Consider the following 25,534-nt stretch of genomic DNA (forward strand, 5'->3'; position numbering starts at 1 on the left):
CGTTGTGAACAGTGCCCCATGGTGGCGGTGGGGTTATGTTATGGGCAGGCATAAGCTACAGACAACGAACACAATTGTGTTTAATTAATGGCAATTTGAATGCACAGAGATAATGTGCATTCATCACCTCATGTTTGGTGAGTATGCAGGCCACGGAAGAACTGGGACATTTTCGGCTTCCAGGAATTGTGTACAGATCCTTGCGACATGGGGCCGTGCATTATCATGCTGAAACTTGAGGTGATGAATGCACGGCCTCATGTCGCAAGGATCTGTACACAATTCCTGGAAGCCGAAAATGTCCCAGTTCTTCCGTGGCCTGCATACTCAGCAGACATGTCACCCATTGAGCATGTTTGGGACGCCTGTACGACAGCGTGTCCCAATTTCCACCAATATCCAGCAACTTCGCACAGCCATTGAAGGGGAGTGGGACAACATTCCACAGGTCACAATCAACAGCCTGATCAACTCTATGCGAAGGAGATGTGTCAACAGATGCATATCTGTATTCCCAGTCATGTGAAATCCAATTCAATTGACTGATTTCCTTATATGAACTGTAACTCAGTAAAATCTTTTAAATTGTTGCATGTTGCGTTTATATTTTTGTTATTGTATACATTGCATATTTAGAGTGTGTGGGCATGTGGAACGAGCAGACATTTAACAAAAAAGCCACACAAAAAGCACCAAAAAACATAAAGGAACTCCTCTCCTAATGTACCAAAACAAAAACAGTGGATTATTTCATCATTCATATATTGAAGAAAGGCTGCCACTTAAGAACTGCGGTCGGTTTGTTTTACTTAAAACATTTAATTCAAGTATTGTGGCTGGTGGGGGTCTACTTGGGGAGAGTCCACCAAGATGGGATGAGTGGGGGCCCCATGTCTGATGCCCTCCCAGTCACCCCATCCCAATCCCCCGGCTAAAGCTCCTCTCCTTTCTTACCAATAACCACCATTGAATCTTAGTTGTTATGATAAACAAGGAATAATAATGATTCAACATCCTTTCCTAATCTGTCCAGGAACCCATTCATTTTACACTGGGTTTGCAAGTCACAAAAAAATCCAATAAAAATGACATTGTAGTATAATTAAGTGCTTACTTCTTCTTCTCCCAAACCAAATCCATCCCTCTCCACCACCCCCTCCAAGTTCTCCCCCCTTTACCCCACCCAAGCCAAGCTTATCCCCACCTCCCATCACTGCCCTCTCTTAACCACCCAGGCCAACCTCCCTCACTGCCTTCTCAGACACATTTACACCCCTCTATACATCTACTTACTTATCCATTCACACACACACACAACATATACCTTATGCCTCCGCACACCCATTCTCTCCCGCCCTCCTACACAGATTCATATTCACCAAATGATTAGTACATTTTCGGATGCATTTTCCCTTAAAAATTCACCAGAAACAACAACTTCACAGCTATTTTTTTGAACGCATATCCCAGGAGGCAATGCCCCTGGACCCCCCTAGAGGTGTGTTGACACCAGAACCCATGACCCTGACCCCCCGGAATATCCAGTGACAGCCCTACGGGAGAACTTAGGACCACTGGGGAGAAGACCCGGTGGCAAACAGACCAGTCAGGAGCTAGAACTGCAGCGTAACACTCAACCCATGTCCCCCCACCGGCCTGCTGCAAGTGAAGACCTTGTCCTTTCCTTCTCTTTATTGTCTCCATCCTATTCAGAACCACTGGTACAGGAGAGAGATTCAAGTAACGTTGAAGTTGTGTGTACCAATAATGTACACATAAACGCTAAAGCAATAATATAATTAATGAAAAAAGGTTATTTCTATACTTGCTCTAAATGAAGAGGTCATTTAATGGGGTGGCAGGTAGCCTAGTGGTTAGAGCGTTGGGCCAGTAACCGAAAGGTAACTGGATCAAATCCCTGAGTTGACAAATCGAATCAAAGTTTATTTGTCACGTGTCCCGAATACAACAGGTGTAGACCTTACAGTGAATTGCTTACTTACAGGCTCAAACCAATAGTGCAAAAAAGGTATTAGGTGAACAATAGGTAGGTAAAGAAATAAAAACAACAGTAAAAAGACAGGCTATATACAGTAGTGAGGCTACATACAGACACTGGTTAGTCAGACTGATTGAGGTAGTATGTAGATATGGTTAAAGTGACTATGCAACTAGACCTGAGGAACACACATGCACACAAGTTACTGTCCTCTTCATCATCATCACTATCATCAATAAAGTTCCTCACCATTATGGTATCATCACCACCATAATTGAATGACTTTGATATCAAGCAATAAAAGCAATATATTTTGTGGCGAACGTTAGCTAGGTGGCTAACGCTAATGTGATAGGTTCTTGGACCATGATAGCCCTGTCAATGTGAATGGGGGCGTGCTCTGTCCTCCTTTTCTTGTAATCCACGATCAGCTCCTTTGTTTTACTGACGTTGAGGGAGGTTGTTGTCCTGACACCATCGTCGTCTCATCGTCGTTGATAATCAGGCCTACCACCGTCGTGTTGTCGGTACACTTAATAATGGTGTTGGAGTCGTGTGTGGCCATGCAATCATGGGTGAACAGGGAGTACAGGAGGGGACTAAGCATGCACCCCTGAAGGGCCCCCGTGTGGAGGGTCAGCGTAATAGATGTGTTGTTGCCTTCCCTCAACACCTGGGGCGGCCCGACAGGATATCCAGGATCCAGTTGCAGAGTGAGGTGTTTAATCCCAGAGTCCTTAGACTGCTGAACAGTTCATCAAATGGCTACCCGGACTATTTGCATTGACCCACTTTTTTTGTGCAAACGTTCTTACTTTTTAACTTTGCATTGTTGGGAAAGGGCTCATAAGTAAGCATTTCAGAGTAAAGAATGGCATTCTATTTGTCTATTTGGCTGTCTACCACAAACTGACATGCACAGCTTTCTGGGTGAGGTTCTGTCTTCTCATGAGTCCAGCAGGCAGAGTTCTACAGACAGATGTGAGATGCAGGAGAGATGGCACTTTTTTCATACCACGGTCAGTAGCCTACAGAGTAATATGAGGAGAGTGCAATTACTTAACTTATGTAGATATTCCAAAGTAAGTGTTTTGATAACTTTCAAGTGTAAAAGTTCCATGTAGAATAAACCATCCTTCACCTAATACTGTAGAAGCAATGTTCTGCTTATATAACAATGTGCAAATATTATACCTTCCTGTATGGTGTCCGTATAAGACAGGAGTTCCCTGACATATTTGAAGAATAAACAGGGTCCCTGACTTTATGACCTAAATTATTCTATTTACACTTTGTAGTAAATTTTGACACTAGATTAAAGTGGAACTGACAGCGTTTGAACTACTTTGCAGATATGAAACAAACAGACATAACTTCAGTCAAAAATATAAAATTCCCAATTTATGCTACAAAACAAACTTTATAAGAGGTTTTAAAAACAACATTCCATGACGTACACTAAAGCCTTGTTGGCAGAATAGATGGATGCAGTTCAATGCATTATTAATATAATTCACCAATACATTTCTTGATAGACCAAAAAATATTGCCATCAGGATATGAATCACAGCTGTCCTGGTACATTGTTTGCTGCCTCCATTGTTTCAGTTTCCATGACTCAATATTTTGTACAAAAACAGACAAATGTAACTAAAGCTGGGAATGTCAATACAATCAAACCAGCAAGGCCAATGATCACAAGTCAGTCATAACGTGGCTAATAGGATAGTGTATCTATTTATGTAGCAAGCTAAAAACACAGATCCTAACGCTAGCTGCTAGGAGTATGTCATGTCATGTCATGTCATTGGAGAGTGGGTGAGTGACTGGCTGACTTTTTCACCTCATATCATTTTTTCGGTGGCTATACACAGCTAGACATGCAGGTGTAATTTGGTTAGCTAGCAAGAACTTCTGTTCGCAAATTCACTCTGGCTATCTACTCTGATTTCAGAGCACTCTCATCTGAGTGTGCCAGAGGACGGAATAACGGATGAACTTACGAACGTGCAACACCAGCTGAATATGGCCGGTGTCAGTAAAGTATGCAAAACAAGTCATAGTTAGTCACGAACACTCTAGATAACATGTATACAACCTAACCAGCTCTGATTTCCCCAGTAATATGGTCAAAGTGAGGTGTTCTCTCATTTGTGTCTGGAAGTAGCTAGCAAGTAAGCTAGCCAACTTTAGCCAGTTACTGTAGCTGGATGCTACAGAAGGAGTAGTTTCCCCATTGTTTATCAGTGCAATTTTGATGGCCAACTAGCTGAAACAGTTTGAGAGGGTTTTTCGAATGTTAATTCGTCAGATTTTGGCTCATCTTGCTCTAGCTAGAATTAGTTGTTGATCTTGTTGTTGTTATTGATGTGCATAACTGAGGGAGAGAGCCTATCTTTTCATGGTTGTTTGATCAATGGGACTGTAAAGTTCCCAAATGTAAGAGGACTCCTGTGGTATTGACATATTTGCAGAAATCCATTCAGGTGGCTTTTGGCGAATGCGTTCTAATGATCTAAAGTTGCACTGTTGCAACTTCCTATAAACACACAGTCCAGTTCAAAGTGAATGATTACAGGCCTGTATGGAAAATGACTTGTTGCATAAAGGCCTACTGTGGCTCTGATTGGCTATGGTGGGCTGGTCTGCGTAGACTCCGTTCCTGGACAAGACAAATGTTTTTATTAGGTTTTATTTACTGCAGTGTCTATTAATTTTCCAAACGCATGGCCGCTTTCCCACTATATTGATATAGAATTTTCACAAATGCCTTAGTCTACTTAATTCCCAAACATTCCAAAACGTATGAAAACGTGAAAAATGACCATATCTAAGCGCTCGCTTGTCAGCCCTACCAACCACCCTTGTTTTGATTTTGCCTTCAAAGTAACCTTCTGTCTTATGTAACCATCCCAAACGTAACATATCATACTAATTTCAGTGTTACGGATTGACATTTACTATGTTACGTCTATTCTATGAGACCAGGCTGAACGACTCACCTTGCAAAACCCAATCAACAGGGTTGGAGTCAAATGCCAGCCATACCGGGATCTGCAGTATCCAGTTTGTGGGAGACTTTTTCCTGTTTTTTTTGGACTCCCTCAATCCCCTTAAGTATTTGTTTATTATCTCGTGCTAGAAATTTCTATCCCAAAATGTAGAGTGATATTGTCATTGATTAGATAGGCAGTGAGAAGACCAAGTAGGGTGAATTAATATCCTTTTCTCCTCAACACGACACCCTTCCGATAATTGTCATGTTGCCTTCATTTTCACCGTATTGATCACTTGTGTGTCCTCTCCATGTTGCCGTTTCAATGGTCGTATGATAGTATTCTGACGATGTGTGCCCCCGTCTGTCTGAGTAGGCCTATCCGTTAAATGATCAAAAAGGGTTGCAAATAAATAACTGTTGTAGATAGACTTAACTATTTAACAATTATCAAAATCACCGTACCTAAATATAGAGATGATTGCTTGAAATTGCATCAAGGGAATCTGACTGATTACATTGGAGCGTAATGCTTTTAAGAAATGAATGATCAGAAATTAGGCTGGGCTACTCACCTGTGCCTTCAATGTGGTCTGTAACAATGTTAAAAAGTAGAAAGATCTAGAATAGCAATTCAAAAGGCTTAATACAACAATTGTACATATATACTTCAGTTAGTTCAAGTTATTTTTCATTTCTCTCATTGAATCTTTAGACACACATAAGTCAAGGCATTTTTATTTTCACACATTGCATGGTAAAGACAAACATACCAGTAAAACTGTAGGCTCAATATTATCCAGGTCACTAACCCAGACTAAAAAGCACATATTACATGGACTTGGTGATCTGACCAAACGTAATCTTGTTTGATCAAGAATGGGCCTTCTTGTGCACAGTTTGACTTTTGACCTTAAGGCTTAGTCATGGAGTAAGCCTCATCTTACATATCATCCTTCAACATCCCTGTCCAACAATTTGCAGTGTCTATAAAATCAAGCTGAGATCAAGTTTTTTAAGTCAAGTCAAGTAATATACACTGAATGTACTAAACATTAGGAACATTTCATGCATTTTCCATTTCATAGACTGACCAGGTGAAAGCTATGATCCCTTATTGATGTCACTTGTTAAATCAATTTCAATCAGTCTAGATGAAGGGGAGGAGACAGGTTAAAGAAGGATTTTTAAGCCTTGAGACAAGTGAGACATGGATTGTGCATGTACAATGGCTTGCGAAAGTATTCACACCCCTTGGCATTTTTACTATTTTGGTGCCTTACAACCTGGAATTAAAATAGATTTTTGGGGGGTTTGTATCATTTGATTTACATAACATGCCTACCACTTTGAAGATTAAAATATGTTTTATTGTGAACAAACAAGAAATAAGACACCCCCCCCAAAGTCAATACTTTGTAGAGCCACCTTTTGCAGCAATTACAGCTGCAAGTCTCTTGGGGTATGTCTCTATAAGCTTGGCACATCTAGCCACCGGGATTTTTTCCCATTCTTCAAGATAAAACTGCTCCAGCTCCTTCAATTTGGTGTCACAACCTGATCTGTTTCACCCTCCAGGTGTCACTTATTTTCCCTGGTGTATTTATCCCTGTATTTCCTGTCTCTCTGTGCTAGTTTGTCTTATATGTTCGAGTCAACCAGCGTGGTTTTCCCGTGTGCCTGCTTTGATAAATCTCTTTTACTAGTCCTCCCGGTTTTGACCTTTGCCTGTTTTTCTGGACTCTATTCCTGCCTGCCTGACCAGTCTGCCTGCTCTGACCTCGAGCCTGCCTGCCATTCTGGAACTCTGAACTGGTTTTGACCTTTTGCCTATCCACGACAATTCTCTTGCCTACCCCTTTTGGATTGTTAATAAACAGCTTGGACTCTAACCATCTGCCTCCTGTGTCTGCATCTGGGTCTCACCTTATAGTTGGATGGGTTCTGCTGGTGTACAGCAGTCTTTAAGTCATACCACAGATTCTCAATTGGATTGAGGTCTGGGCTTTGACTAGGTCATTCCAAGACCATTAAATGTTTCCCCTTAAACCACTTGAGTGTTGCTTTAGCAATATGATTAGGGCCATTGTCCTGCTGGAAGGTGAACCTCCGTCCCAGTCTCAAATCTCTGGAAGACAAACAGGTTCCCTCAAGAATTTCCCTGTATTTACGCCATCCATCATTCCTTAAATTCTGACCAGTTTCCCAGTCCCTGCCGATGAAAAACATGCTTCACTGTGGGGATGGTGTTCTCAGGGTGATGAGAGGTGTTGAGTTTGCACCAGACATAGCGTTTCCTTGATGGCCATAAAGCTCAGTTTTAGTCTCATCTGACCAGCGTACCTTCTTCCATATGTTTGGGGAGTCTCCCACATGCCTTTTGGCGAACACCAAACGTGTTTGCTTATTTTTTTCTGGCCACTCTTCCATAAAGCCCAGCTCTGTGGAGTGTATGGCTTAAAGTGGTCCTATGGACAGATACTCCAATATCTGCTGTGGAGCTTTGCAGCTCTTTCAGGGTTATCTTTGGTCTCTTTGTTGCCTATGATTAATGCCCTCCTTGCCTGGTCTGTGAGTTTTGGTGGGCGGCCCTCTCTTTGCAGGTTTGTTGTGGTGCCATATTCTTTCAATTTTTTAATAATGGATTTAATGGTGCTCTGTGGGATGTTCAAAGTTTCTGATATTTTTTTATAACCCAACCCTGATCTGTACTTCTCCACAACTTTGTCCCTGACCTGTTTGGAGAGCTCCTTGGTCTTCATAGTGCTGCTTGCTTGGTGGTGCCCCTTGCTTAGTGGTGTTGCAGACTCTGGGGCCTTTCAGAACAGGTGTATGTATATATACTGAGCGCATGTGACAGATCATGTGACACTTAGATTGCACACAGGTGGACGTTATTTAACTAATTATGTGACTTCTGAAAGTAATTGGTTGCACCAGATCTTATTTAGAGGCTTAATAGCAAAAGGGGTGAAGACATATGCACGCACCACTTTTCCATTTTTATTTTTTATATATTTTTTTAAACAAGTTTTTTTTTTCACTTCACCAACTTGGACTATTTTGTATATGTCCATTACATGAAATCCACATAAAAATCTATTTAAATTACAGGTTGTAATGCAACAAAATAGGAAAAACACCAAGGAGGGTGAATACTTTTGCAAGGCACTATATGCCATTCAGAGGGTGATTGGACAAGTTAAAATATTTAAATGCCTTTGAATGGGGATTGGTAGTAGGTGCTAGGCGCACCGGTTTGAGAGTGTGTCAAGAACTCCAACGCTGCTGGGTTTTTCATGCTCAACAGTTTCCAATGTGTATCAAGAATGGTCCACCACCCAAAGGGCATCCAGCCAACTTGACACAACCGTGGGAAGCATTGGAGTCGACATGGACCAGCATCCCTGTGGAACATTTTCGACACCATGTGGAGTCCATGCCCAGACGAATTGAGGCTATTTTGAGGGCAAAAGGGGGTGCAGCTCAATAATGTTTTGTACACTCAGTATATGTCAAGCCATTATGTATCCTTCCTGTTAACCAGTGGGGGAGTGCAAGTCTATTCTGTGGAATTGAGAGCGTCTCCTCCTCCTCGTCTTTCCTTCTCTCAACCAACTTTCCACACTGGCGTCACAAAGAGCGTCTACTGCTCGTCTCTACCAACGGACCAGTCATTCATTCAACTCTGTCCACCATATGAGGCCTTCTGTCTTAGCTCCGGCTCTGATGAAGACAGCAGGCCAAAACATGTTTTATTTTTAAAATCAACTTCCATTGTCCTCCAAGATTGGCTGAATATCCTCTTCTCTTCAGCTCTGGTTCTGGACGCCCTGAAAGGCCCGTTGTCTCATCAGGTCCCAGAAGAGCATGCTAAGAACGGTGTGAGGGCACAGGCGGAAGAACACAGGGCCCATACCTTTATACAGCCCCAGAAGACCCTCTGTCCGGCACACCTTCACCAGACAGTCTGAGAAGCCCAGGTACAGACGACCCTAACAGACAGGCAAGAGAGGCAGAGAATAAAACTGTGAGTTCAACGGCTAAAGAGAGTTACAGTACAGATCTTTATAAATCTGTGAGTTCAACAGCTAAGAGCCAGAGGTATACACTATATGGAGAAGGCAAGGTTCTGCTTAGAAACCAAGACCAGGGTGAAATAGGCAATTCCAATGATGGTGGACAAAGGAAAAGGAGATATTAAAAATAGGCTCACCCTATGACGCTCATCCACTGGCTGGTTGTAGAGGCGTGTGCTGATGACATCAAATGGCGTCATGGTGATCGTCACGGCGACTCCACTGATACAGGCAGCTGTCAAGGCAACCAGCCAACTGTTTGGACTGTACCACTACAAGGACACAGAAAGAGAAATCAACCAACTGTAGAGGTGAAAGATTATTCATATCTTGAACAAATCAAACTTTATTTGTCACATGCGCTAAATACAAGTGTAGACCTTACCGTGAAATGCTTACTTACAAGCCCTTAACCAACAATGCAGTTCAAGAAAAGTATTTACCAAATAAACTAAAGTAAAAAGTAACACAATAAAATAACAATAACGAGGCTATATACAGGGGGTACCGGTACCGAGTCAATGTGCGGGGGTACAGGTTAGTCGAGGTAATTTGTACATGTAGGTAGGGATAAAGTGACTATGCATAGATAATAAACAGTGAGGACCAGCAGTGTAAAAACAAATGGAGGGTGGGGGGGTCAATGTAAATCGTCCGGGTGATCATTAGATTAACTGTTCAGCAGTCTTATGGCTTTGGGGTAGAAGCTGTTAAGGAGCCTTTTGGTCCTAGACTTGGCACTCCGGTACCGCTTGATGGTTACTTGTATGAAATGTACCTTCGAATGAACAATAAACACACTCAAAATCTTTCAATAGTTCTATATACACCATCCTTATCTGCTGATACTGTACTGTACAGGTCATTCTGCATGTGTGACACCTGGCTTAACGCAATACACACGACAGCCTGCGAGTGTGATAGATGGTTTCTATAGTTACCTGTAGGCGTGCCACCCATTCCTTGGCTGAGCTGAAGGTGGCCAGTTGGGCGGCTGATCCCACCATCACTCGAGGCACAGCCCCGTTCACACCCCTCCACAGCCCCACCACGCCCTCCCGCCGGTAGATATTGGCGAAGGCACTCGACACACCCTGATGGAGGGAAATTCAGACGAAAACAAAACATTTTACGAGGGAGAAAGGTTGGAAGTGTCGAGCCAGTCCACCTGGATACAGGTAGCTTTCCCCTTCACTCCATGCAGTTTGGGTTTAGGGTCAACCACTCTACAGAAACAGCATGTTGCCATATCCTATAGATGATCAAGGCAAAGCTGGACAAAGGTGGTGTTGTAGGTGCAGTTTTCCAGAACCTCAGAAAAGCCTTTGACACTTAACCACAATGTCCTCCTTTCCAAGCTATCCAACTTCAACATTTCGTCAATTGCTTTCAAATGGATTGTGTCTTATCTGGCAGACCAGATGCAATGTGTTTGGATTAATGGTGAACTATCCTCACCAAGGGATTGCACTCTGGGAGTGCCACAGGGGTCAATCCTGGGCCCTTTGTTACTCAGCCTCTATATTAATGACCTTCCATCTGTATGCCAGGGTGTAGATATTCAAATGTATGTGGATGATACAGTTTTTTATACGCATTTCTATGCTGATAAAGTGGCAAGCAGTATCATTGTAAAAAGTAGCTGAATGGCTGGTAGCTGTGGGAAAAACGGTAGCCATGTATTTCTCCACAAAACTAAACAAACAGGCTTACTCAGACATACTTATTCAAGGACAAAAAATGTAAACAGTCACCTAGTTTAAATATCTGAGCATTATACTTTGAACTGGAAAAAACATTAAGATGTCCAGCAAAATCAGATAGTCTTTCAAATTTTCGATACATCAGGAACCAAAATGTATTTACATGCAATGATCTTCTCCCACCTGTCCTATTGTATCATCAGCTGGTCTCAAGCCAATGAAACATAAATGAAACCCCTTCGATCTCTATATAAACAAGCACTGAAGATCCTGGACAGGAAATCACGTCATTATCATCACTGCAATTGTCACGTTCTGACCTGAGTATGAGGTCATTTTTCCATAGTAGATTGGTCAGGGCGTGACAGGGGGGTATTTTTGTCTATGTATTTGGGGTTTTCTGTTTTCTATGTGGGTTGTCTAGATTGTCGTTCTATGTTGTATTTTCTATGTTGGTGCCGGGTATGGTTTCCAATCAGAGGCAGGTGTTTTTCGTTGTCTCTGATTGGAAGCCATACTTAGGCAGCCTGTTTTTCATGGGGTTTTGTGGGTGGTTGTTTTCCGTTTCGTTGTTTGTACCTGACGGGACTGTTGTTTGGTCATTTTGTTATTTTTGCAAAGTGTTTTCATTAAAAGTAAATATGAGCACTTCACAAGCCGCATTTTGGGCTCCTTTAGACGACCCTTATTACAGCAATATTCTCCCCAAGTACAATCTGTTCCAAGATTATCAACAATGTTGCACCCCCACCTCTGAAAGATTTTGGCATATTAAGCTCTGAACAAAACAGCAGAATCACCCGGACATCCACAAGAGGAGTCTGTGTCATTCCTAAAAGAAAACACCTTTGGGCAGTCAGCGTTCTCCACCTCAGGCATCAGGAAACGGAATTCCATCCCCTCTACTTTAAGAAACACTAGTGACTTTAAATCCTTCTCTGTGCAGGTCAAATCATGGATCAAGGCGCTTCAATCCTGCACACATTGACTAATTCTTAATGCATTCAAGTCTGCTGAATTTGTTGTATAATTTGTTGTATTTTATGTTTCCTGTATTTCTTTTAATCTGTTATCCTACTATACTACTGTATGACTGATGTGCATTTAGCTGTGTTTATGTATTCAGTTATGTTTAGTTAGGGACTGCAGACGGAAATGATCTGTGCTTAGCTAACTCTGGTGCGAACATCATATTTCACTGTCTGAAATCTTTAATTGCACATGGTCCCTTTAAAATAAACTACTACTACTACCATATATAGCGCTTCTCGCTGTTGAATGTGAAAATGTTTTCTTATCGAAATCCCTCCCTGAAGTATGGACATTTTTCTACTATTAAGTTATCAACTCTGCGCTGACATCACTTGTGAATACTTTGCCCACAAATGGCAGTGTGTCAGGGTATTGGACAGTTTCAGCCTATGGAACACAAAGGAATATTGTGACAGCTTTACAATAGCAAACCTACATACAGTTTAAGTCAGAAGTTTACATACACTTAGGTTGGAGTCATTAAAACTCGTTTTCAACCACTCCACAAATTTCTTGTTAACAAACTATAGTTTTGGCAAGTCAGTTAGGATGTCTACTTTGTGCATGACACAAGTGATTTTTCCAACAATTGTTTACAGACAGATTACTTCACTGTATCACAATTCCAGTGGGTCAGAAGTTTATATACACTAAGTTGACTGTGCCTTTAAACAGCTTGGAAAATTCCAGAAAATGATGTCATGGCTTTAGGAGCTTATGATAGGCTAATTGACATAATTTGAGTCAATTGGAGGTGTACCTGTGGATGTATTTCAAGGCCTACCTTCAAACTCAGTGCCTCTTTGCTTGACATCATGGGAAAATCAAAAGAAATCAGCCAAGATCTGGTTCATCCTTGGGAGCAATTTACAAATGCCTAAAGGTACTACGTTCATCTGTACAAACAATTGTACGCAAGTATAAACACCATGGGACCACGCAGCCGTCATACCACTCAGGAAGGAGACACGTTCTGTCTCCTAGAGATGAACGTACTTTGGTCCAAAAAGTGCAAATCAATCCCAGAACAACAGCAAAAGACCTTGTGAAGATGCTGGAGGAAACAGGTATAAAAGTATCTATATCCACAGTAAAACAAGTCCTATATCATAACCTGAAAGGCCACTCAACAAGGAAGAAGCCACTGCTCCAAAACCGCCAAAAAAAGCCAGACTACGGTTTGTAACTGCACATGGGGACAAAGATCGTACGTTTTGGAGAAATGTCCTCTGGTCTGATGAAACAAAAAATAGAACTGTTTGACCATAATGACCATCGTTATGTTTGGAGGAAAAAGGGGGACGCTCACAAGCCGAAGAACACCATCCCAACCATGAAGCACGGGTTGGCAGCATCATGTTGTGGGGGTGCTTTGCTGCAGGAGGGGCTGGTGCACTTCACAAAATAGAGGGATCATGAGGAAGGAAAATGATGTGGATATATTGAAGCAACATCTCAAGACATCAGTCAGGAAGTTAAAGCTTGGTTGCAAATGGGTCTTCCAAATGGACAATGACCCCAAGCATACTTCCAAAGTTGTGGCAAAATGGTTCAAGGACAACAAAATTAAGGTATTGGAGTGGCCATCACAAAGCCCTGACCTCAATCCTATAGAAAATTTGTGGGCAGAACTGAAAAAGTGTGTGCGAGCAAGGAGGCCTACAAACCTGACACAGTTACACCAGCTCTGTCAGGAGGAATGGGACAAAATTCACCCAACTTATTGTGGGAAGCTTGTGGAAGGCTACTCGAAACATTTGACCCAAGTTAAACAATTTAAAGGCAATGCTACCAAATACTAATTGAGTGTATGTAACCTTCTGACCCACTGGGAATGTGATGAAAGAAATAAAAGCTGAAATAAATCATTCTCTCTACTATTATTCTGACATTTCACATTCTTAAAATAAAGTGGTGATCCTAACTGACCTAAGACAGGGAATTTTTACTCGGATAAAATGTCAGGAATTGTGAAAAACTGAGTTTAAATGTATTTGGCTTAGGTGTATGTAAACTTCCCACTTCAACTGTACCTTAAATCTATACATTGGCTGTGATCTTTATTGTAAGGGTGTGAACAGTTTGCCTGACGACCAAAACTGAATTCTTCCGCTGGTCTTTATTCACTACGTACTGTACTTCAGTCTGAGACTGCCATCGTTGAAGTCGTTTCTGGCGACATCAAAATGAGGGGTGTTGCACAAAACAAAGTCATCAGTGCTGGGATCATCTCTAACCAATCAGAGTATCAAAGACAATGAAGAATTTTTAAGAAGACGCTTTATCCACAAGGGTTCTGTCTCTGGCCCAACCCATCGGTTTCTGGGACAAATCAGAACAGTTAGAATGCATTTGCGTTCTAGAAATCATCGGGGAGGTGCTCAGATCCAGACTCATAGCGGCGAAGAAACTAACGTCCATGGGCGTGGCGTAGCGTTTGGCCGGAAGCAAGGAGTTTGGGTAGCCAGGCAAATGAACAGTGCCATGACAAAAGTGAACAGTGCCTTGACAAATTGGAAAAAATGTATCTCTTAGATCAAAAGGGCCACTACTTCCCTTAACAGGGTTTTAAAAATAAATCCCTGTGCTTGTCTTTATCTTGGTGATTACAGTATCAGTCACAAAGGTCGTGCGTTATTGTTTTGTTGACACCACTCCACGCCTCTGTTTGCATGTTACTGATTGGCTGGTGGTTGTGAAACGTGTCACTAGGGTTCACACGGATATAGTTAGTTATGCTGGGGGTGGGCTGAGGAAGTAGGGGAGAGAGAGAGAGGAATGTGAGCCAAAATGATAGAGGAGTGGGATTGGAAACAAAGTGACATATTGATACAACATGAAGGACTGGTGTAGAGCCTAAACAACTAGAGAACACTGGGTCCAACTGTTTCACGCACAGCGCACACACTCCTCACCTGATGGTTGTGCTGGTGACCCACTGCGATGGCCTCGACTGTCTGGGCCTGCAGATGTGTCTTCACCTGTGGAGGAAACGTAAGACACTTGCTTCAATGTATTTTATACCAGAGGTGGCTGATGGGAGGAGCTATAGGAGGGCGGGCTCATTGGAAGAGAACTGGAATGGAATACATGAAACGGTATCAAACACATAAAACATATGGAAACCGCATGTTTGACTCCGTCCCATTCATTCCATTCCAGCCATAACAGTGAGCCCGTCCTCCAATAGCTCCTCCCACCAGCCTCCGCTGTTGTATACCCATTTTACATACACAGCCTCCCCATGATAACAGAGGCACAACCCCACCACTAAATAGAGACACACTGTTCAGTGGGTACACCTGGTATGAGTTATGTAACATGTGCGTGTTTTTCGAGCACTCTGCACACACATCCCTTCAGGATGCCCATGACCTCCATTTCACATCTCTCCTTCTCTCTCTCTCTCTCTCTGAACGACCATTATTCAGCTTACTGAGATGACACTGCACACTGACTGGGTCTAGAAACCTGAGTTGGGCTCTCACAGTACACATGCACAGACACCCGAGTCGGACCCCTCCCTGCTTCTTCTCACACACCGGGTGCAACCAAAAATAGCCTCCCATCTCTTTCTCTTTTAATCTCTCTCGCTCTCTCTTTACTTCATATACTGCCAAAAAGCATAGGAGGGAGTGCTGGGGAGTATTTTGGGAAGTGGTTGGAAGTAGGTACGTGCCGGGTATATTTAGTGACCCAGATTCTCACAAACATATCACCATGCAGATTATATAGTGTTTCCACGATGCTGCAGGGGTCAGATGGCTACATTGAGGTAGATTGAGCAACAGATGCAGCCTTGACAACAACAGCAGCCGGAGTAGATGAGAGCCACCTTGGGTTACACAAGTTAAACAACTGCCTCGACTCATGGGGAAATACACAGCCACTGTAGAAGCCACTGCCCTTCGCACAGTAGAAACACAACAGATTTGTATTTAGAGTATCAACACAAACACGTCAAGTTCTCATAACAGGGAAAATGGCTGGGGCAATATTACTACCTGCACACACAATAAATGAATGATGCAAACAAACACTGTCACACTTAGGGACAGATCTACATTTACTGGGGGGAGGGGTGGTCCAACATTGTCAAACTCATTTTTTTTTTCTTTGGGGAGGGTTGTGTGTTTTTTTTATTGGGCACGGGGGGGGAAGTGCATTTTTCAATGGTTTACATTTGCTCCTCTGTTCATATTGTCCCTAATGGCTTGACTTGCTTTTGATATTACCGTAATACATTTAAGAAACGTTTGTGAAGGTTTGGTATGGCGTGGCTATTATTAAGCATTAGCTACTGCAGGCCTATGATATGAAGGCAGTGCGCCTCGGTGCTCCAACTGACTCAGACAGTTGAACTTGAGGTGAGGAAGAATGTTTCAGGCCTGCCAGAGTTACTCCTATAATCTAACAATATAACACTTATCTTCATACAAAATATTCAGATTGAAAATGTACCAATTACCCTCCTTCTGTACATCTATATCTGTATAGCAGACGCAGTAGCCACTTGACATAAAGAAATGCATGTCGGTGTCAGCATGCCACCGGCATATCGCTCTCTCTCTCTGGGGTTAGGACTAAACTTCTCGTCCTTTATTTATATATATATATACACAGTACCAGTGAAAGGTTTGGACACACCTACTCATTCCAGGCTTCCTCTTTATTTTTACTATTTTCTACATTGTAGAATAATAGTGAAGACATCAAAACTATGAAATAACACATATGGAATCATGTAGCAACCATAAAAGTGTTAAACAAATCAAAATATATTTCATATTTGAGATTCTTCAAAGTAGCCACCCTTTGCCTTGATGACAGCTTTGCACACTCTTGGCATTCTCTCAACCAGCTTCATGAGGTAGTCACCTGGAATGCATTTCAATTAACAGGTGTGCCTTGTTAAAAGTCAATTTGTGGAATTTCTTTCCTTCTTAATGCGTTTGAGACAATCAGTTGTGTTGTGACAAGGTTCTTCCTTTACAAGTTGTGGCGTACTGCAGCGCAGCCTGCGGGGTGACGCAGAATTCTATGGCATTATTATTTAAGTGTCAGCCTTTGTTGCCAGAATGACGCAATTTACCACAATCTGCCACCATCTACCACAAATGGTCGTGGCATAAGCTCATATATTTTAAAGGACGAACCACAATAGGGGTGGTATACAGAAGATAGCCCTATTTGGTAAAAGACCAAGTCCATATTATGGCAAGAACAGACAAGAAAAAATAAACAGAGACACGACAGTCCATCATTACTTTAAGACATGAAGGTCAGTCAATCTGAAAAATGTCAAGAACTTTGAAAGTTGTTTCAAGTGCAGTTGCAAAAACCATCAATCACTATGATGAGACTAACTCTCATGAGGACTGCCACAGGAAAGGAAGACCAAGAGTTACCTCTGTTGCAGAGGATAAGTTCATTAGAGTTACCAGCCTCAGAAATTGCAGTCCAAATAAATGCTTCAGAGAGTTCAAGTAACAGACACATCTCAACATCAACTGTTCAGAGGAGACTGTGTGAATCAGGTCTTCATGGTCGAATTGCTGCAAAGAAACCACTACTAAAGGACACCAATAATAAGAAGAAACTTGCTTGGACCAAGAAACACGAATAATGGACATTAGACCACTGGAAATCTGTCCTTTGGTCTGATGAGTCCAAATTTGAGTATTTCGGTTCCAATCGCTGTGTCTTTGTGAGCCGCAGAGTAGGTGAACGGATGATCTCCGCATGTGTGGTTCCCACCTTGAAGCATGGAGGAGGAGGTATAATGGTGTGGGGGTGCTTTGCTGTTGACACTGTCAGTGATTTATTTAGAATTCAAGGCGCACTTAACCAGCATGGCTACCACAGCATTCTGCAGCGATACGCTATCCCATCTGTTTTGGGCTTAGTGGGACTATCATTTGTTTTTCAAGAGGACAATTACCCAACACATCTCCAGGCTGTGTAAGGGTTATTTGACCAAGAAGTAGAGTGATGGAGTGCTGCATCAGATGACCTGGCCGCCACAATCACCTGACCTCAACCCAATTGAGATGGTTTGGGATGAGTTGGACCGCAGAGTGAAGGTAAAGCAGCCAACAAGTGCTCAGCATATGGGGGAACTCTTTCAAGACTGTTGGAAAAGCATTCCAGGCTGGTTGAGAGAATGCCAAGAGTGTGCAAAGCTGTCATCAAGGCAAAGGGTGGCTACTTTGAAGAATCTAAAATCTAAAATATATTTTTATTTGTTTAACACTTTTTGATTACTACATGATTCCATTTGTGCTATTTCATAGTTTTGATGTCTTCACTATTATACTACAATGAAGTAAATAGTAAAAAAAATACTAAAATAAAAAAACTTGAATGAGTACAGTGGACACCTAAGCCTATAGGCCTATGCATACAATACCCTGATACATTTAGTACTCACATTTCTGAGAGCTGAACCATGAGGTGGACAATTGTTATTTTAGGAAAGTAGCCTTAAAACCAATAATAAAAAATAAAAAAATGGTACCTTTATTTAACTAGGCAAGTCAGTTAAGAACAAATTCTTATTTACAATGACGGCCTAGGAACAGTGGGTCAACTGCCTTGTTCAGGGGCAGAACGACAAATTTTTACCTTGTCAGTTTGGGGATTCAATCTAGCAACCTTTCGGTTACTGGCCCAACACTCTAACCACTAGGCTACCTGCCGCCCCAAAATAGGCTATAAAGTTTTGCACGTGCTACACATCGAAACACAAGGAATATTATTTTTGTCATTTGTTATAGCTGTTTTTAAGGACACGTAAATGTGGCTCATTTGGCCAACATCCCTCACTTATTGATGGTGCTGGCTGCACCAGGTTGGATCTGAATGCATATGGATGTCCGTAGAATTTCTCAAATGTCCAGTAAATTGAAATCTTCCCTGTCACGCTGTCCGGTGCCACATTTTCCTAAAGGAAACTATGAAATGGCATATTGTTTTTATGAAGATTTTATAATATTCACATGAAAATATGTCACCAATTGGATGGAAACCTAGCTATAGTATAGACACCCTAAAGACTCTAGCAATTGCGCTAGTCCAGTGTCACTTTGATTACGTCTGCGCATCATGGTTCACCAGCAGCCCCAAACATCTAAAGAATAAGCTACCAGCCAAACAAGCTTGTAAGAATTGTACTTATACTCCCCCCCCTCATACTCATCTGGAGGTTGAGCATTTTTTGGTCTCTATCTATGGAATTGTATATGTATTTCCTTAAAAAAAGAAAAAGAAATGGTTACCACATTGGAAATAAGCCCCTGACTTCTTTGTGCAATCCTGGTCCCTTAAAAATCTTTGTGTAAATATGCATTTTTTTTAACTGACAAATAATATCAACTAATCCAAACTGTGCAGCAGCCAATTGATGAATGGAAAGAGACGTCTGTTACAAAATACCAAAAAGTTGAATGACATTCAGAGATTGTCAAGCCAAGCCTTCGATACTGGGTATGCCTACAAGGTAGGGAGGGATGTGTTTTCTGTTGGTCAAGATTGTCTACTTATTGTGGTGTTGAAAACGCAAACCATGATATGGAAGTGCCTGAAGTCGGTATGCTTTGTTTATTGGTTGTGTGGTGCATTTGCACAGAAACTGGAAAATTTGTTGCAATCATTTTATAGAATTATAAATATGACATCAAAATGTTGAAAATCTGATATCCCCATAGCTGATCATTGTCTGCAGCCGGCTCTGATTGTAGTGTAACGAAACAGGTAGGGAGAGTGAGCTCGTCTGTGGTGGTCGGCGAAACCGTCAACCTTCTGGCCCGTAGCCCTGCGTGGCATCGGCTGTCCCACAAAAGCACGCTGAAGTGGCAAAGTCGATATCCATGTTTATAAACATAGGGTTGCAATTATTATTATTTTTGGTCGTAAACATTATTTTGAGTTAATTCTATAAGAGGGGAAAATATTTATATCTGTCCTTTATCATTACACATCACAAGGTATCCATGCACGGAGTGCTCAAAGAGCATCTGCTGTGAAAATTGGGGCACATATTCCAGGGTGAACACTGTTAATATTGTAAGGTCTGTATATGGCAATATGACACCCTAAGTACCCTCCATATCTCCTTACCTCATCCAAAGCTATGCACTATGAGAGCGACAACAATACAACAAAGATGTATGCTACTCACCAGATAGGCAGGAGAGGCGATGAAGGCCCCCAGAGCCCCGGCCACGGCCCCTGACATCAGACTCCCTCCAGGGGCTGCAGTGACCCCCACGGTGTCACAGTAGGAGTAGAAGCCCAGCCTCACGCCGTTCATCACACCCTGGTACATCAGCCCAGCAGAGAGCCCCTTCTGCAGCCCGCGGAGCCCGTCTGTCCTCCCCACCACCCACAGGGCCTGCAGCACCCCGCGGTAGTGCTGCCGGTAGGACCCCCGCGCCCGCAGCTCTCCCTGCAGCTGCAGCCGTGTCTTTACCACCTCCAGGGGGTTAGTGAACACACAGGCCCCGCAGCACGACAACGCTCCTAAGGCAAAGTCCAGCGGTGGCCACAGGGCCGGAGGCAGTTGAGGCGAGGGGACTGAGGTGGCCCGGGGAAAAGGGGGGACTGGGGATGTCATGGCAGCTGAATGGAGCTGAATGGAGTTGGAGCTGGGAGAGCTGAACGGAGAGTTTGTGGTGGGAAAGTTCATGAGCTGGGTACCGGTCATTTCTGAAGGGTGCAATGTCCAATGGTGCCCTTGGTGATGAGTCTACCCAGGCTATGGAAGGGCTCCCAGGTGGGTGAGATGGTATGGAGTGTGACGGAGTGTGGGTATGGTGCATGTGATCACGAAAGCGTGGTAGGAAACAGTGAGGTCAGAACTGTGTGGCAGGTAGACTTGCGGTTAAGAGCGTTGGGCCTGTCGACTAGTTGACAAATCTGTCAATGTGCCCCTGGGCAAGGCGCTTAACCCTAAGAGCGTCCGCTAAATGACTGAAATGTAAAGCTGTACAGCGGACTGTACAGAGTGGTACGATAAGAATTCAGCGATTACTGCCTGCTATGCCTGATATGTCACGTGACCTGTGCTCCTGTCACACTGCTGACGTTGGTGCTCAGTGTTTCTGGGATGTTGTCCTGAGCTGTCTTATGCCAGTCCCTTCATAAGTAGCTACATGTTGAGGTCCTCAATGTCCTTGAAAGCAAATCATGAGTTGGGTTATTAAAGAGTTGTATTTTTTTCACTCAGCTAACGTGTCGAAATGTGAAATGATCATTGAGGAAGTCCAGCCAAGAGATCTAGCCCAACCCGAGAGCCAAGTACCTGCAGGATTCTGTAAAAGAATAAGGACATCTTAGATTCTAGATTTCTGTTGCAATTCCTATGAAGAAAAGAACATGTCATGAGGAGGGACGACATGTCCTGCTTTGGTTGCTTCTTTGGTTCCATTTCTTTAGAGAATATGTAACAGGAGAGTAAGGAGGACAGCTGACACTACATTTCTTCCCAACAGAACTCACTTACATAAGGGCAATTCCACAGTAACAGAATTGCGCTGACTCAGGTTTTTTCACTTAAAAATGCATGCCAAACAAAAACCATTGAACAAACCATCCAACTATACGCACAATGACTAATTTTAACAATTTGCTCAGAAAACTTTACAAAACACATTTACTGGAAGAACTTTGGTAAAATCGCCGTACAGTAGAGCTCAGTAGGGTACAGTAAAGTATAGTTCAGTACAGTTGAGTACAGTACAATACATTAGAGTACTCAATTCTAGTGTTCTCTACTGTGTACTGCACTGAACTCTACTGTACAGTACAATAGAGGACTGTACTGAACTACACTCAAATGTGTTTAAACTTTACTATACTGTACTGTGCTGTACTGTGCTGTGCTGTGCTGTGCTGTACTGTGCTCTCCAAAATTGTGAAACATAGACATCTATGATTGGTTCAGATTTGGTCTGGTCCAAATCTGAATCAATCATGGACGTCTATGTTTAAGCCAAATCAAGGACCGTACCAAAAATCTACGTTTGTAGATGTTGAAATCACGGCCACGGCGGACTGACCAAATTTCAACAACTTTTCAACATCCATGGACGTCCTGTGTCGGTCGGTGCTCAGTGGGTAAGGATGTTGGTTACAGTAAAAGGAAAAAGAGGGGGCTCATGGGTAGTCGTCAGTAAGATCCTGGAGAGTTGATATTAACTGGAGAGAGAGGAGAAGGAGAGAGAGGCAGTGAAAGAAAGAGGGAGAGAGATAGGGAGGGTTTGTCCAGACTATTTTCACACAAGCATTGACCACCAGACGACAGGAAGAGAAAGAAAACAGTTATGACAGTAGCAGGTGACCCAACTGTGGTTTGTGACTACTATGATTTCCCATTGTTAACACTCTGGGTCATCAATTGCAGTAATTCTGTGTCATCAATTGCAGTAATTCTATGGCAGATTATTTGGTAACAGAATTTTGAGATTTAATCAATTAATAATTGAACTTCCATTATCCTCCCTCCTTATGAGGGAGAGAAATGTGAAAATATTTTAAAGATATGTGGTTTTTTGGTAACGGAATTTGAAGGCACAGGGCAATGTTTCCAAAACTCACATAAGACAAATAATTTATCAAAATATAAGTGTTGATATTAGTTGGCAGGGATCTTTATTTCAACATTATTGTGTTTTGATGTATTTCTAATACGTTTAAAGACTTTCTGGTAGATGTTTTTTAAGACTACTTTTCCATCTGTTTGACCTTAAATCAAACCCTTTACTTATTCCTAATATTTAGGATAGAAAATGCATTAGGAAAGTATTCAGACCCCTTCCCTTTTTCCACATTTTGTTACGTTACAGCCTTATTCTAAAATGGATTAAATAAAAATGTTCCTCATCAAACAACACACAATACCCAAGCAAAAACAGTTTTTAGATATATTTTTTTCAAATGTGTTAAAAATAAAAACAGAAATACCTTATTTACATACTGTAAGTATTCAGACCCTTTGTTATGAGACTCGAAATTGAGCTCAGGTGCATCCTGTTTCCATTGATCATCCTTGAGATGTTTCTACAACTTGATTGGAGTCCACCTGTGGTAAATTCAATTGATTGGAAATGATTTGGAAAGGCACACACCTGTCTATATAAGGTCCCACAGTTGATTCACAGATCCAAGGAAGGGTACCAAAACATTTATGCAGCATTGAAGGTCCTCAAGAACACAGTGGCCTCCATCATACCTAAATGGAATACGTTTGGAATCACCAAGACTCTTCCTAGAGCTGGCCGCCCGGCTAAACTGAGAAATCGGGTGAGAAGGGCCTTGGTCAGGGAGGTGACCAAGAACACGATGGTCACTCTGACAGAGCTCCAGAGTTCCTCTATGGAGATGTGAGAACCTTCCAGAAGAACAACCACTGCAGCACTCCACCAATCAGGCCTTTATGGTAGAGCCTTGTCTTAGTGTAGTAAGTTGGTGATTTGAAGATATACCTCTAGTGGTGTGTCAAAGTGGGTGGGGTTATATCCTGCCTGGTTGGCCCTGTCCGGTGGTATCGTCAGACGGGGCCACAGTGTCTCCCGACCCCTCCTGTCTCAGCCTCCAGTATTTATGCTGCAGTAGTTTATGTGTCGGGCAGCTAGGGTCCGTCTGTTATGTCTGGAGTATTTCTCCTGTCTTATCCAGTGTGAATTTAAGTATGCTCCCTCTAATTCTAATTGTAACTCTCTCTCTCTCTCTCTCCTCTCCTCTCTCTCTCTCTCTCTCTCTCTCTCTCTCTCTCTCTCTCTCTCTCTCTCTCAGGACCTGAGCCCTCTCTCTCAGGACCTGAGCCCTCTCTCTCAGGACCTGAGCCCTCTCTCTCAGGACCTGAGCCCTCTCTCTCAGGACCTGAGCCCTAGGACCATGCCTGATGAGGGCTTTATAAATACATTTGATTGAGTAGCCAGACGGAAGCCACTCCTCAGTAAAAGGCACATGACAGCCTGCTTGGAGTTTGCCAAAAGGCACCCAAAGGACTCTGACCATGAGAAACATTGGTTTGATTAAACCAAGATTGAACTCTTTGGCCTGAATGCCAAGTGTCACGTCTGGAGGAAACCTGGCACCATCCCTTCGGTGAAGCATGGTGGTGGCAGCATCATGCTGTGGGGACGTTGTCAGCAACAGGGACTGGGAGATTAGTCAGGATTGAGGGAAAGATGCCAAGACAACACAGGAGTGGCTTCGGGACAAGTTTCTGAATGTCCTTGAGTGGCCCAGCCAGAGCCCGGACTTGAACCCGATCGAACATCTCTGGAGAGACCTGAAAATAGCTGTGCAGCGACGCTCCCCATCCAACCTGACAGAGCTTGAGAGGATCTGCAGAGAAGAATGGGAGAAACTCACCAAATACAGGTGTGCCAAGCTTGTAGCGTCATACTCAAGAAGACTCAAGGCTGTAATCACAGCCAAAAGTGCTTCAACAGAGTAGAGTAAAGGGTCTGAATACTTATGTAAATGTGATATTTCAGTTGTAGATTTTTTTTATGCATTTGCAAAAATTTATAGAAACCTGTTTTTGCTTTGTCATTATGGGGTATTGTGAGGGGGGAAAAAACAACGTAACAAAATGTGGAAAAAGTCAAGGGGTCTGAATACTTTCCGAATGCACTTTATATACGCCTTAATAAATAAAATAAAATAAAATATATATATATATACTATTAGCTTTCAACTGACACCCAATTTGACATGCTTTTATGAAAGTCACACGTTGGTGCTCATGAGTCCTTTTACATGGAAATAGCCATAACACTCATAAGACAACCACCCATGCAGTTTGATCACATTACAACTTATACATAGACAAACACACATCAACTATTAATAAGAGCACACAGATACACATACTTACTCTACAATGACAGACATAAGCAGGGATCACAAGCTACAAATGAAGAACTTTGCACCGCTGTCATCAGACTGAAGTCTGAATCCCAGAGTGACTCAGCATAATCTGCACATTCCCACAATGGTCTGAATGTCTGATAACAAATTAAACTAAACTTACTCTTGTTGTGTGTTGTGGTCTTTTCCTCTCTGCTTCCCTTCCCTGCACAGCCAGACAGCATTAGTAAACATTTATCCCCAGCAGTCCCATCCATTGTGGAAGTCCCCTCCTACTGCCTTAGGCCAGAGCCAATCAAGACTGGGGCCTGTCCGCCACCTCAACACATCCCCTACTCTGTTCCAACGGAAAGCTCTGCCCCCTGCCTTGGTCCTATGGATTGTCTCTGGGTAAAAGGTTATAGTTTTGAGAACAGAGGTGGAGTGTATAAGGGTGTAACATAGGGGGAAAGCACTGCTTTCAAATAGGACTAATCATGTGCTAAGGAAAAAGAGGTTAGTCTGGGATCCACAACAAAGAAAGTGACAAACTTTCTGTCTGTCCTTATTTAAAAAAGGCTGGTATTTATCATCATATTCACAGTGGTTGGTTATTATGGTAGGTAAAAAACTGATAAGACAATTACTTCTTCATGAACAAATCACAACACTGGCCTTGAAAATTGGGGACAGCTTCAGTGGGTTTGGACAATCTTTTACATTTGTTTTTCTTCAGTGGATGGTTAAGTAGTGATTGTAATGGAGTAAGTTAATTCCTGTACTCAAACAGTCTTTTTTAGAACATAGCGTTTTGTTTCAAAATTACTGCCTTCGCCAAGAGCTCATACCAATGTCAGTTTTTCTTGTT

At 42.5% G+C, this 25,534-nt stretch overlaps 1 protein-coding gene across 4 annotated transcripts; it reads right to left on the minus strand.

Annotated features, from left to right (window-relative positions):
- Positions 1-5,716: 5,716 nt before the first annotated feature.
- Positions 5,717-25,067, minus strand: slc25a34 (solute carrier family 25 member 34). 4 transcript variants are annotated; one of them, XM_014131901.3, is made up of 7 exons: positions 24,851-25,030; positions 21,867-22,005; positions 19,988-21,119; positions 14,724-14,789; positions 10,015-10,167; positions 9,211-9,345; positions 5,717-8,989 (listed from the first exon to the last, which is right to left on the minus strand). In XM_014131901.3, the coding sequence occupies exons 3-7, from the start codon at positions 20,510-20,512 to the stop codon at positions 8,807-8,809; spliced, it is 1,062 nt and encodes a 353-aa protein (XP_013987376.1). In that variant the 5' UTR covers positions 20,513-21,119; positions 21,867-22,005; positions 24,851-25,030; the 3' UTR covers positions 5,717-8,806. The 4 variants fall into 4 exon arrangements, with proteins under 4 accessions (XP_013987376.1, XP_013987375.1, XP_013987377.1 ...); XM_014131900.3 differs by having other exon boundaries at positions 21,818-22,005; XM_014131902.3 differs by lacking the exon at positions 21,867-22,005 and having other exon boundaries at positions 24,851-25,067.
- Between the last annotated feature and the right edge of the window lie 467 nt (positions 25,068-25,534).

The sequence above is a fragment of the Salmo salar genome, chromosome 12, assembly GCF_965601325.2.
Source record: "Salmo salar chromosome 12, fSalSal1, whole genome shotgun sequence".
Taxonomy (NCBI): domain Eukaryota; kingdom Metazoa; phylum Chordata; class Actinopteri; order Salmoniformes; family Salmonidae; genus Salmo; species Salmo salar.

Bases quoted from the DNA above. Each gene is read 5' to 3' on its own strand.
- slc25a34 (XM_014131902.3), bottom strand. From the start codon at position 20,512: ATGACCGGTACCCAGCTCATGAACTTTCCCACCACAAACTCTCCGTTC. The intron at 14,790-19,987 runs GTGAGTAGCATA...TTTCCTCCACAG, and splicing joins TCGCCTCTCCTGCCTATCTG to GTGAAGACACATCTGCAGGC. The intron at 10,168-14,723 runs GTGAGGAGTGTG...TCCCTCCATCAG, and splicing joins GTCACCAGCACAACCATCAG to GGTGTGTCGAGTGCCTTCGC.